We start from the raw sequence: 14,865 nt of genomic DNA on the forward strand, positions 1-14,865 counted from the left end.
TAGCAGTATACCAAAAGATATATTCTTACAAGGTACAAGTGCTGAAAAGTATCCAGCTCTATGTGCGTCTTTGAACTTTATGAGGGTTTGAAGTAAGTCCCTTCAAAGTCCCCCAGTCCCTAGAAGGAACGTTTTACATTTACACACATCTGGCTTTAAAATGATCATCTGTGTATTGTGCATTTAAAGTTGAATTAATTGGGGGAAGGTAAACAAGTTAACAAGTTTTTATCCTTTATCCGACTCCTACTAAGCACTGCAAACCATGTCTATAGAACTGCAATGCTATATGAAACTATTGCGAACCGTAAGAAATCATTTTTGTGACCCAGAAAAATGTGTTACGTAAGTCATATCAACCCATTACTTGAGCGTGGAAGTATTCAGCATATTAACGCAACGCTATAACTTAAAAGTACTTCAAACCAGACCAGCAGGATGTGTTGTAGAATGTTAAAGATATTCCTGTAGCAGCGGGCTCCTGTTAAAGTCGTCCAGTTACATGCGAGCTGATGAGAGCCGCAGGTGCACACTCTGAGGGACTGACTTCTGACAGCTCTGTTAAAACCTTAAAGGGAAGTGGTCAGACGCACGGCGGACATTTTGGCTCAAAGTCAGCTGTTAGCTCGTTTTTCAAAGGAACTAGAAGTGTGCAGCCTGCTCGCTTACTGTTTTAAAAAAGGTATCACAACATAGACTGTATATATAAATGTCTAATAGCTAAAGCACCAGCTGCATTCGAAATACAAAGTGAGCATGTGCGCAAGTGGTTCTTTTGAGCTCTGGTTGCAATTCACTTTCTATTGAAAAAACATTGCCTCCCTGCCCGTAGTAACTAATGCTGCCAGCCTTGTCAGGTCTTAAAATGTTCATGTTAACCCGCTCTACATGATCCTGCTGTTTTTATTTTGTTATATTATCCTTCATTCAAGATATAAACATTAATGACAGACCAATCCGGTGCCTGTTTCCCCCAAGGTCGCTTCAGCTAGCATTAGCAACAGCTTTATTGACAGCGTTGCAAAGCCCCCACCTCCTGCCAAACAGTGATGCCGGTGGGAGCGTTACCTTCAACAGCCTCGCTCCTGATTGACTCTTTGGTTTCACGCTTTACAAATATGGTCCCTGGTTGCAGATTGGAAGCTATAACCGCTAGCCTCGATGAGCTTCATTTGGACCGCAACCGAACGCTACGGGTGACGTCACACTCCCATAGTTCACTCCTATTATACGGGTATAATAGAAGTGGACTAAGGGAGGTCTATTATACTATACTATATTATATTATCTTAACCTGCGGATAGAGGACACATACACGTTTTACTCATTCTCAGGGGAGGGGGCCAAGAAGTGAGGGTGGGTGAGAAAGAGGAGAGATAAGAGGGTGAGGGTGAAAGAGAGGAGAGAGGGAGTGGAGAGAAAGCGAGAGTAGAATTAGAGAGAGCTAGTGGAAAGAGAGAGGGTGAGAGGTGCAGAGAGAGGAAAGAGAGAGAAAAACAGAAGCGGGAGAAAGACAGGAGAGAGGAGATGCAGAGAGAAGAGAGGGAGATGTGAAGAGTGGAGAGAGAAGGAGTGTGCAGCCTGACACTGTTCAGCTGGAGGGTGGAATGTGCAGACAGAGGAGGAGCACGACTCTCAGCATGACACTAATAATAATATGACTGAGACATAACAGCTCAGATATGGTGGAATTTTACAATAGTTTATACATTTAACCATCTGTGCTCTCAGATATGAAGCTGGTATATGAAGTGAACCACAAAACGTGCACAGTTTGCTTATCCTCTAGCTATGCATGCTGCCTGTTTCCATAGAAAAGTTTACAATAATACTGTGAGACATTCTTTACAGTTCTACAGTGCAACATACTACCTTTAACTGTACTGTTCACATAATAAATACTTTTTTTTGGGGTCACCATTAAAGATATGACATAGAAACTTTAAAATTTTTTTCTCTTACATTAGTTACTTTAACATTTTGGGATTGTGCGGCATGTGCAGTTTAAAGGGTGGAAGTTAAGGACTATCGGATTGTGTAATTTGTACAGTTTGTTTTTCCTGTATCCATGGCGACCCTGCATGGAATTAGCCATGCTTGTCAGCTAGCTCTGAAACGCTACAGACTTTTAACTAGTAACACCAATGCAATGTGCTTCACACACGAAATGTGAAATAAGATGTTCCAGAGGAAACACAAGGGAATGGTCAGTCTCATCATCGAGTGTAGTGAGAGTGAGGCTTAGAAAAGTGAGAGTGAGGCTTAGAAAAGTGAGAGTGAGGCTTAGAAAAGTGAGAGTGAAGTTTAGAAAAGTGAGAGTGAGGCTTAGGAAAGTGAGACTGTGGCTTAGAAGAGGCTTTCCTATTGTGTGTCCAGAGTTCACCTGGCTCCTTCTAGACACTGTTGTGATGCCTGGGACAGAGAGGATGGACACTTTTGTCCTGATGGCTGTAACTCCCCTCACATTGCCATGATACTGGATCTGATGACGACTCTACCTTTTGAGCTGCACTGAGACTTTTATTATTATTGTATTTTACGGCTCAATGAGCTTAAATTGCCCCCCGGGTACAAATAAAGTGATATTGATTTGGTTGATTCCTGGCTGGAAGCAAAAAAGCAAAGTGGAGAGGTTCCAGATATGACTGACGTGTAGACATTTGTAGTGGTCATCATAAACAACTGATCCTAAAGAGCACAGCTGTGGCACAGGCCTGAGAGGAAGAAGATGTTACATATAAATGACACATGTGGAGGAGGTCAAAGGTCAGAGAGAGGAGGGCATGCTCACAAAGTCATCTGTTATCAATGAAGAGAGCGAGGGCGATTCATGTGCAACTGCTTAAACCTGTCAATCACGGCACTGAATATAATATAGAGGGGAGACACTACAGGCAAAACTCATATATTTTTTCTTTTTCATTTTTTGGTCAGTTTTCTCAAAATGTATTTTTTTCCCACATGGACATAAGGATTCCCCTTTATAGTCGCACTTCCATACACCAAACTTTACAGGCTTGTACTTAACACAATTTTGAGAAATCCTACAGAACGATTTATTCATATCTACGTCTACAAAAACAAGACAACAACAGCAAAATAAGCAAGAAATTTTGATCTGGCTCCATTTTTTTCTTTTTTATTGGATTCAAAGGTCCCAAAAATGGTCAATTTTGAAAATTGTTTTTTATACATATATGAAAACATCACATGATAAAACATGTAATACATTTTTTGTAATACATTTATGTAAGTAAACCACAGATGTTTCACATTAATATCTCTAAATTTAGGACTTTTTCCTCACCTGCAGTGTCTCTCCTTCTCCTCCATATGACAGGCTCATTCACATGTTCACAAGTGTATGCAGCCTACACTAAAGACCTCAAGAGCTGTTTATATGATATATGTGTTCTAGGGAAAGACACCATTTGCTCAAATACATAGAGATAAATCAGGTAGAGGCTTTTAAAGTTGCAATAAGTTACGAATTTTAGTTAGACACAAATGTTACCATGATATGACTTATATGACCTGACTTATCCAGCTTTGTTGTGGCAAGATTTAAATCAGTTCAACAAGTAAATTTTTCTGGTGAAGCACATCTCCACGCAACAAAAACAAAAAAACAAAATTTTAAGAGATTTCTTTGATCACATCTTTCCAATCATAACTAAGAGCTGACCATGTGCATCAAAAGAGCTGCATCACTGAGTGAACACATGTGAGGCACATATGTGTCTGTCAGCCCCTCCAGTTAATAGCTCACTATACGATGTGATTAGACGATACAAAGCAAATACAGAACAGAGCACATGGACCATCAGACTGAGACAAACAGAGCAGAGTCTAATGCTCCTTTATGAGTCCCTCTGTCCTCTGTGTCCCTCTCTCTTCTGAGTCCCTCTCTCCTCTGTGAGTCCCACTCTCTTCTCTGTGAGTCCCTTTCTCTTCTCTGTGAGTCCCTCTCTCTTCTCTCTGAGTCCCTCTCTTCTCTGTGAGTCCCTTTCTCTTCTCTGTGAGTCCCTCTCTTCTCTGTGAGTCCCTCTTTTCTCTGTGAGTCTCTCTTGTCTCTGTGAGTCCCTCTCTCTTCTCTCTGAGTCTCTCTCTTCTCTGTGAGTCCCTCTCTCTTCTCTCTGAGTCTCTCTCTTCTCTCTGAGTCCCTCTCTTCTCTGTGAGTCCCTCTCTCTTCTCTGTGAGTCCCTCTCTTCTCTGTGAGTCCCTCTCTTCTCTGTGAGTCCCTCTCTTCTCTGTGAGTCTCTCTTCTCTCTGTGAGTCCCTCTCTCTTCTCTCTGAGTCTCTCTCTTCTCTCTGAGTCTCTCTCTTCTCTGTGAGTCCCTCTCTCTTCTCTGTGAGTCTCTCTCTTCTCTCTGTGAGTCCCTCGCTCTTCTCTCTGAGTCTCTCTCTTCTCTCTGAGCCCCTCTCTCTTCTCTGTGAGTCCCTCTCTTCTCTGTGAGTCCCTCTCTCTTCTCTCTGAGTCTCTCTCTTCTCTCTGAGTCCCTCTCTTCTCTGTGAGTCCCTTTCTCTTCTCTCTGAGTCTCTCTCTTCTCTGTGAGTCCCTCTCTTCTCTGTGAGTCCCGCTCTCTTCTCTGTGAGTCTCTCTCGTCTCTCAGAGTCCCTCTCTCTTCTCTCAGAGTCCCTCTCTCTTCTCTCTGTGAGTCCCTCTCTCTTCTCTCTGAGTCCCTCTCTTCTCTGTGAGTCTCTCTCTCTTCTCTGTGGCTCTGTCTAGTCTCAGCTCTTTCCACGTGTCCGGTCCAAACACTGCTCCAGATGCACCGAGTCTGGAAAAGTGTACCAGTTTGGCACAGACAGAGGGAATGCCAGGATGTAAGGCAGGTAACAGTGCAGTAGAATTGTGGCTAGCACTCATGCCTCACAGCAAGAAGGTTCCGGGTACGATTCCTGGTTCCACTGTGCAGGTTTTTATGTGCAAAGTTTGCATGTTCTCCCTGTGTCTGGGTGGGTTTCCTATGGACACTCCGGTTTCCCCCTTCAACCCAAAACATGCACAATAGGTCAAATACTTCAGCTACGGTACTCCTGACCACGATTAGCTCCAGTTAGGTCCCCGGGCGCTGTATAGCAGTAGCTCATTGCTCCTGACAGCTGCACTGAAGTTTGGGTCAAATGCAGAGAATGAATTTCCCTCACGAGGGATCAATAAAGTGTACTTTACCTTAAAATAAAGCCATTCATGTATTTTTAGTCAGTGCTGCCTGGTTTGGATTAACTGTTGTTTATCTTTTGGATGGTTATTCCAAACAGCTGTTCAGACGGCTCCTTTTCTATTAATATTTAAGAATTTAACCTGATTCAGTTTGACTAAGATATGATCAATACTCAGGAATAAGATTTTAAACTGGGGTTATGCTGAGGTTTTGTATTTTCATTTAAAGATGTTCCATATTATTCCCAAATTCACACTAAGCGATTGAATCTCATATGAAGCTCATGAAAGGTGTTTGCGCACGATGGAGCGATGGAGCTCACACTGTACGGAGCGATGGACCGCACACTATATTGAACGATGGATCTCACACTGTATTGATTGATGGTCGTATACACTGAGCTCACACTGTACACATCAAAGGACCTCACACTGTACGGAGCGATGGTCGTATACTCTGACCTCACACTGTAGTAATAGACACAATGCAAATACCAATTTCCTGGTCCTTGTAAGTCAATGATTCTTCAAACAATTCACATCAGTTAATACATATTTCCATTTGGACAGGTTATGTGCTCTATGCTCTTTCTTTTCTCAACTCTTTTCCCACAAACTGACACTTAACTGATGCAAAACTATGATAAACATTTAGCACAGATACTATCCCATTCACCTAAGTACTAATTAAAATAACATTAAAAACTGTCATATGCACTTTAAACATCGTTGCTCCATCCATCCAGTCCTCAACTACTCTCACAACTCCTGTGTAACAAAAGGCCCATTATTAAGGTAATCATAACCTGACCTGAACTCCAGCGGCTCCTCAGATGACCAAAAATATGGAAAATGCTGATGTGGGGGATATTGTTAGCTTTGAAAACATGAGCTGTGTGTGTGAGTCGGAGTGAGGCTGAGGATGCGTTCCAACACAGAGCCAGACTTCCACATGGGCCGTTCTGAGCTGTGACAGACTGGGCCAAACTACATTTCCTCTCGGCTCTGGTTGCATCTATAAAGTCTGTGCATGATTCCAGGGATGTATCTCTGTGTTTTCAATCATTGGGTTGTGTTAATATCGTAGAATTTCATGATGACAAAATCTGTTATGGAGTTAATATTACTGTCCTATTTTTGAAGAACGCAGATAGAGAAAACCCTACACATATTAAAGGTGCACTGTGTAACTTTTCTGGTCTTGTCTTTATGTCTTCATGGAGATGTTATTACTTTGCTTGCTTAAATTGTGGCTGTAATTGGTGTACATTTTTATGAGGTGTGCCTCTGCCCAGATCTGACTTGTAACGTGGCTTGTGTCTCCATGCAGATATTTAAGCTGTAATACCATACTGTGGAACATTCTAGACAAAGGAATAGCATCTCCATGGAGACAAGCAGATAACACAACTCAGAAAATATCATTACATAGTGCACCTTTAACCATGAACTAGGTGAAAACGTCTGCATATATAACATGCAATTTATAGCTGTGATTGGTTTATTTGTCCAGATAATAGTAGAATATATGTGAAAGAGTAATTAAGATTTAAAGTAATTTTACTACTGTGATGTATTAACTGCTAACACATAATATATTTAGATGACCATATTACCATGTTTTGTAAATGCTATATTCGCTGAAAAGAACGTATAAACATGCTTAATACATTTCATTTTCATTTTTTAAAGCTTTGAGTCTCCCCTCTCTTTGCTCTCCATGCTAAGTCACTCCCCCTTCAGAGCGCTGTCACAACACAATCAGTGTGCATCCTGCTACTGAAACTGCTGCATATTGCATCAGGTTTGTGAAGTTGTAGTGTACAGTTTTGTATTTTGTTTTTGTATACTTACAGAGAATTGTTGTGTGTGAACATGGATGACATGGACTCATGGAGTGAGTGGCTCTGGTCGTATAGACTTGAACTCTATCTGCAAATGGATGCACATTAGTCCTGGACACATCTGCAGCCTGTCCGTCCATGGGAGTAGATTTCTCCTTCACTGTGGTTCTCCTCAAGATTTCTATTTTTCCCCACTGTTTTTATTTTTTTTTTATTTTTATTTTTTTAGTTTTCCCTTGTCGAGAAGGATGGTCTAAGGACAGGGGATGTTCTGGGACAGTTATCCATTTTTTGCTTGTTTTTGTTGATCAATTTGCTTGTCTGTTTCTGTTTCATTGCTGATTCTCTAACTTTCTGTTGGTTAAATCAATTCTCATATTCAGCCCTAAGAGGCAACTGTTGTTGTGATTTTGGGCTTTACAAAAATAAATCGAATTGAATTGAATCTTAGACAGAATTGTACTGCTAACTGTAAGAAGGGCTTGAATAGTGTTCGGGAGAGATTGCTAAATTACTCAAACATGCATGGACAACATCTAAAACCTCCTCAAGCATGTTTTTGATGAGGGAACTAAAAAAAAAATTAAAAAGCAGATTTTTCTTAATACCCCGTTTAAAACTTCATAAGCAATATTATCATATGCCGACTTCAAATGCTCTCTCATAAGTCATACATAGTGTTTTTAAGACAAAATTGTTTTCAAAGTTAACATTGAAATCTATACCTCATTTATACATCTATGCCTATTAATAAATAAACCTTTTTTTTCTTTTTTGTTTAGACATCTAACCTGTAGAAATAAAGTTCTAGTATGGAGAAAAAGTAGTCCCTGTGTTCCCCTGACTATACCCCCCACACTCAAGGTGAACGGGCCTGTTCTATGGCTCAATACAGCCTTTATGTTGAAGGATGTGCTTCAGTGCAAATTGTGAGATGACCTTTGACCTCTGAGAAATTATACAAATTGTGTCCGGAGAATATGCACTGGAATCTTAGAACACTTAGAGAAACAGGAACTAAGCAGAGGATGAGGTACTTCACTTAAAGATGCTCTGTGTAGGGTTGTCAAAAGTATTGAAATCAGATACTAATTGATAAAACTAGTACCAAAACATTTGCGCTGGTATCGATACTAAAAAAGTCACATTCACAGGACAGAAATGAACGCCATGCTTTCTACAGCAGACAGAAGCACAACATGTCCACTTTAACTAACACTTGTGTGAAGGCTTTATTAATCTATTCCAGAAACACATTTATCTCCTCTACCCCGGCCTCTGTAACTGCCCCAGCTGATGACATATCTCCGACCCCTCCATCCCTCTGGAGGTCAGGGCGGCTCTGCTTTGGCCGTTAGCCCGTTTCAGGTGTCCTCCTCTGGGGACACAGCTCTGAAGGGAAGGGGTCAGCCACTGTTTGGGTCGACCTCTTCAACTGCTCATGCTTAAGATTCCAGACGGACAAACTTATTTCCACTAAAGCCTCTTCATAATGTTATTTATTTCTACTGGTGTTGTCTTGATACTGGAATTTCAAACTTGATTTCAAAACTAAGGAATATACTCATTGCTCAGTGTCGATTCCAGCACCATGATGATAAAAAACACAGTTTTTATATACAATAGAATATTATTTTCAATATTAAATCGTAGTATTTTCTTATATTATCATGTGGTCCTATTCTGTGGTTGTCATGGTCGTGTTTCGCTGCTCTTGTGGCTGTCTTACTGGCACATTAAGCAGTTTTTTTCATTTTTATTTTGAATTTTGACTTAATATTTTGGGATTTTCACCAACTAAGAAGTGTAACATGCAGTTCAAAGGACAGACGTTTGAACCACTATTGGATTGTGTGATTTGAGCAGTTTTTCTTGTATCCATAGAAATGGTGCATGGGCTTTCTTCATCAAATATGGCTGCTGTGATGCCGCAGGACCAGAGGACACAGAGAAGGGTTACTTTTGTACTGATCGCTGTTACTCCCCTCACACTGAACACCGGCTCTGATGACTCTAACTGTTGCGCTGAGACTTGTTTGAATGTATCTATTATTATTATATTTTTATATCTATGTATATTACTTTCTTTTTTATTATCATGTAGCCTTATATTTGTGTACTCCCTCAGTCGTCCAGGTAGGTTCCATAGAGGTCCATGGGCGTGTACTGGTCACTGTGGTTTTATACTTGCTCTGATACAGCTCAAGATCATTCTAAAGCTATTCAGGAGAGGTTCATTTCTGTCCTTTTTTTTGTTTGTTTAGCTTAGCTTTAATTTCTACACACAATCTGATGTCAAATCTAGATCTATACATCACAGGAATGTGTTGTGTGCCTGAAATAAATGGTGTTTTTAGTTATAATCTAAAAGGTAGTACCATATTTGAAAATCATTTAACACTTTGTAGAGTATTCAATAACATTTCTTCATGCAGCTACATTTACTCAGTTACATTTACTACTTTGTACTTCTACTTGAGTAGTATTATTTTGATGCTTTTGGCCCATTCTTCCACATTAAGCAGGCCCTTTTCAGATGACATCATAACATTCTATAGGTCAATAATATTTAATACAGTTAGGAGAAGCTAAAAAAAAAGTTAATATTTGTTGTAATGCAGTGAGTTCTGAGGTCTAGACTATAATAGAAATGATCAGGTGCAACATTTGGTATTTTCTTTTAGATATTTCAGGGTAAAGTACAGTGTAATTAGGGAGCACTGTCTCTGGCCTCCATCTGAGAGTATGACATCATCACAGTCTAAAACCTGATTCAGGTTGGCTCAGTTCGAACAGCTTGATTTTCCATCTCTGAAGACATTATTATGTGTTTATGTTTTGGAATCCTCCTGTTAAAGAAACTTTAGTCCAGTTGACAGAATCCGACCGTCGTTTGCTCTAAATCCTCCTGTAGCTCTTGCAGATACAGTTTCAGCTGGTGTCTTGAGTTTCCATGCCTGGTAGCACCTCTCTTTCCTCATTTGTCCAATACTCCCTGAGCAGTTTATGGGTTTTGGCTTAATTTCCTTGTATATGTGGTTTACTTAGACTTTTACCATTAGCCTTTATAGATCCAGACTGGTTCTGTCTGTACGTAGACGATCTCTCAGTCTGGTCCCCACCTTCTTTCAAACTCATACAGAGTCGTCCAATCAGGTTTGTTTATTTCAGTGACACATGGGAAACTGAGGAGCTGATTGGTCCTTTGTCATTTAGAACAAAATCAAACTTCTCTTATCTCAGATTAACATGTTGTTGGGCAGAGATCATTGACATTTGGTTAAGGACCAGATCTGAGAAGCTAACCCGGACCTGGTTAGTACTTAGATGGGAGACCACAGTGGAGCAGAAGTGGCAAAATTGTCATTATGTCCTTAGGCAACACACTTCACCTCCATTCCCATTATGAATGTGGTGCGTGAGTGTTTGGAGGGGCTTAAAGGCGCAGATTGCTTCTTTCAGGACAGCTGTGGCTACAATAACACCTTATCGCCACTGAGTCTGTAGTGAATGAATAATGCATAAAAGTGTAAACTGGAAAAGCATGATATAACACTAATGCACTGTTGTTATTATTATTAATTAACTTATCAATGATAAAAACAAAGTCTGGACTACACATCTTAAAGTAGTGAAGAATCATGTACTTTTGACTGGCCAGGTGAAAATATCCCATGTCAATAAAACCCCTTAGAACACTGAAAAAAGTTAGCATGTACTATACCACTTTAAGCCAGTATGAATAATTGTGTAGGTTAATATAAATCTCTGGACCGTCACAAAGTCTGGACCTCTGTGGAAATACAATCTTTTCTTTAGGCACTTGGACATTTTTAAACCATGTGATACAGAAAAATAAAACTGCAGTATTTTTAACGTACAGTACACATCACTAGTAAGCACCCCGCAGTACTACAGTGATTCCAGTGTAGGCAGCCGACCGTAAATAAAACTACAAATCCCACTAACCCCGGGTCGGCTCCAGGCTCTTATCGCTGCACTACGGTTGATCTATGTCTGAGGTCTAATGCACTCTTTCATTTTGTGCAGGACATAAAGTTGTGTTGTGGTCCCGTTGACGTTTATGAGAGCGGTTTGACCTCACACACAAGCCGCTGGTGTGATGTCACTGCTGAGTCAGGCGAGAGCTGTGAACCGCACTGGATTTAAATGGCCCGTATTATGCTATTTTCTGATCTGTTACAATGTTGTTTCCTAATCAAAAACATACCTGGAGTTGTGTTTTGTTTCATTCACACATGTTTAACACACAAACTCTACATATTTAGGCTGAGTTCTTCTCTCAAAACACTCTGTTCCACCTTGTGATGTCATGTGGTAATACAGGAAGTGCTCCACTTTGTTTTTAAACTCCATACACCTTCACTAGAATTATTTTGATGATTTCAACCCTGGAATTGCCTATATTTACTGAACAAAAGGTAAAATGTATCTGTTAACTTGAAAACTACCACTACATGACATCACAAGGTGGAACAGAGCATTTTGAGCTTTAGATACGTAGACAGACGAATAATGCAGGGTTACTTACATCTCCAGGTATGTGTTTGATGAGGTAACAACATTATAACATGTCAATTTTGCGTAATATAGAGCGTTTAAGGATTTGGGGGAGTTGTTATGCAAATTAAATTGTTTAGAAATTTTTATAGTGCTGTAAAGTGAAAAAATACCTGGAGTTGTGTTTTGCTTCACTCTGAATTTTTAAAGGTGCACTGGACAACTTTTCTGACCTGCTTGTTACCATGGAGATATTTGGCTTGAAAGTTCTACAGTACGGGATTAAATTCATCACATTTATTTATTATTAATTTGTCTGGGGTGAGGGAAGTTTGGGAGTCACTGCTTAGACTGCTGTCCCCGCGACCCGGCCCCGGATAAGCGGAAGAAAATGGATGGATGGATGGACATTTATTAAGTTGCAAGTATTTTACAGTATTACCTTAAAGGAGACCTATTAGGCAATATCAAGTTTTCAGAGTTTTTAACCATATTATAGTTGTTTCCTTCTCATTTGAACTTGTATTTAGAGGGATCCATACATTAGTAATTGTCAACTGTCCAACTTCTTTAACTAAATCAGAGGAAGTATTACTGCAAAACCATTTAGAAAACTCTGTAGTTGTTCTTAAAGAGGAGGTATTATTCAAAATAGATTTTTTTTTAGCTCTCTACCATGTTATAATGTTTTTCCCTCATCAAAAACATGCCTGAATGAGTTTTATATATCATCCATGCATGTTGGAGTGTTAACAATCTCTCCCGGGTCCTATTCGAACGCTCCTTGCGGTTAACTGTAAGATTCTGTGCGATACATCATCCATGATCCCACACGACAATTCTCCATAAATATACAAAAACATGATACAAAACTGTGCACAGCAACTTGACAAACCTGATGCGATGTGCAGTAGTTTCATTAGCGGGATGCACGATGATTGTGTTGTGATGGCGCTCTGAAGGGGGAGTGACTTAGTGTAGGGAGCAAATGGAGGAGGAAAAGAGAGAAAAAGTGAAGTGAGACTTAAAAAACATGTTAATGCATTGTTTTCTGCAAATATAGCAATAAAATAAAAGTTAACATGGTGATATAAATGTGTTATGTGTTAGCGGTTAATACCACATACAAGTGTAACACCGCCTCTTTAAACAGTGACTGAGGAAGGAGTGAGATTTGAAACGTCGTGGCCCCAACTGAATTTATATGAACATTTTATAACTAAAGTGGTGATTATGTGTATCTTGTATTTTTTTGGTCTTTTTTTACATTTCGCATAGAAAAAAATGGGTATTGGTTGAAGGAGCCAAGTGGGTGCAAAGGTTTTGTGGATGCTTACCTAACATAATAATTTAGAGCCTTTTAACAATAGAGCGTATCCCCCAAACCTCCATGTTTTTTGCTCTTTTAGCACTGTGTAGTAAGTCATTTTGGACAGTTCGGGCAAAAATCTTCGGGGGAGCTATTGGGCATCCTAGGGGGTCATGCTAGTACCCACCCAAACCCCCCTCTCTCAGCACCGCCCCTGCCTGGAGTTGTATTTCGCTTCATTCATCCTCGTTTCATTAATCCTGTTTACAATGTCCTCTAACTCTAAGCTTCAAAAATGATTTGTTTCAATATTACCTGGATTGTGACGTCAGCATTTTTAAATAGAGAAATTATTACCAGACTTATTTTGAGCATGTTCATCAACAAATGGTCATCACAACTGCATAGTGATAATAGCACGTCAGTGAAGTTGCTTATAACACTAGTTTTAGCTTTTTCCATGATTCATTTCCACGGATCTGATCGGAAGTCTGCAGACAGAGACAAGACGTTTTGCAACCTCTTGTATCTTGTTTCCCTCGCCGCTCCACGATCATACTTGAGCGATTGTGAAGGTTTAAACGCCCTCTAAGATACTAATGATAATAATAATAGGAAAACCATTATACCTCCTCTTAACAGTAATTGTGTATTTTCCAAAATGATGTAATCTTAACCAGCTCCATCTGTCAGCAGAGACTTGTAACTGGATCAGGTTTGGTGTGAGAGATGCTCTGAGTATTTTCACATATGGCCTGGAATAATAACAGCAGTGGCATTTGACGACAGTAGCTCATGTGTTCTCGTCTTTGTGTGTGTAATCACAGGTTACTGGTGGGCGCTCCATATGAAATGAATGGCCCGTACCAGACCGGAGACGTGTATAAATGCTCTCTGAACAAAAGGATCAACGGGAACGGCTGCACCAAGCTCAACCTCGGTAAGGCTCTCCCACCGCGATGTCATGACCCAGGATCGTGGATGGGGGTTTTCATTTTTCTCATGTTTAAAGTGCATATACAAGTTAGATTACACTTTGCATTAAAACTTATGATTATATTTAAGATTTTGCTAAACGTCTCGCCTAATTTTCTCTATTTCAACTATTTTGGTGTAAAAAAAAAAAAAAAAAGAGCCCTTATTAAAATGTAAGGTGTAGGCGCATTAATGGTCACATGGTCACATCGTTATGTAGCACTTTTCCACTTTCAATGCGCTTTATACCAAGGAACCACTCACCCATTCATACACAAACACTGAGGGTGAGGTTGGCTAAGTGTCTTGCCCAAGGACACAACAACAGCATTCATCTGTGGGAGCTGGAATCACACCGTCAAGAGTGTGATTTGAACCAACAACCTTCAGATCAATGGATGAATGCTTTATAACTGAGCCACTGTCACCTCAAATCGGAGTCGTAAGTTGCACAGAGAGACTCCACCCATGCTCCGCCCCCTCAGACTCCTCCCCAAATTTTTGAGTCTGCTATTTTTTGTACATTTTTTAATTATTATTATTATTTTATTTTTTTTATGAAAGATTGGACTATGCAGTTCACAAAAACATAGTTATAATAATTATATTTAAGATTCTTCTTTTTTTTTTTTAAGTAGCAAGTTAGCTCTTTGCTTCAGACAGATATAAGGCAATCTGACCAAAACTGAAAAAGCATCTTGGATCAGCAGTGAAACGTCTTGAATTTGAATTTTTATTTTATTATGGATCAAACCTGGACAACTGAGGGAATACACAGACATTCTTGCTTATTTTTATTTATTTATTTATTTATTCATTTATTTATTATATTGTTTTTATTTTATTTTTAGTTTGTTGTTAATTTTACTTTATGGCAGATGTGTAGCACTGTGTAGATCTGGAACGGCTCTTGATGAAAGCGTTAGGAAAACTTGGAATGTCATGACCATTATTTAAATCTGACTGGTGGAAGCGTCACAACAGACTTTTTCCTCTAACCAGACGCTAATGTGTAGCACGTGTCTTTAAACGTGGAAGACATCTCCTCT

General features: G+C 39.7%; 1 protein-coding gene across 1 annotated transcript in view; it reads left to right on the forward strand.

The window, feature by feature from the left end:
* Positions 1 to 14,865, forward strand: part of itga11a (integrin, alpha 11a) — a 110,892-nt gene that overhangs the window by 32,042 nt on the left and 63,985 nt on the right. Inside the window, exon 3 of the mRNA XM_033988910.2 lies at positions 13,669 to 13,781. Within this exon, the coding sequence (XP_033844801.2) occupies positions 13,669 to 13,781 (113 nt within the window). The remainder of the gene's footprint in view (positions 1 to 13,668; positions 13,782 to 14,865) is intronic.

Source organism: Periophthalmus magnuspinnatus, chromosome 3 (genome assembly GCF_009829125.3).
Source record: "Periophthalmus magnuspinnatus isolate fPerMag1 chromosome 3, fPerMag1.2.pri, whole genome shotgun sequence".
Lineage (NCBI taxonomy): Eukaryota > Metazoa > Chordata > Actinopteri > Gobiiformes > Gobiidae > Periophthalmus > Periophthalmus magnuspinnatus.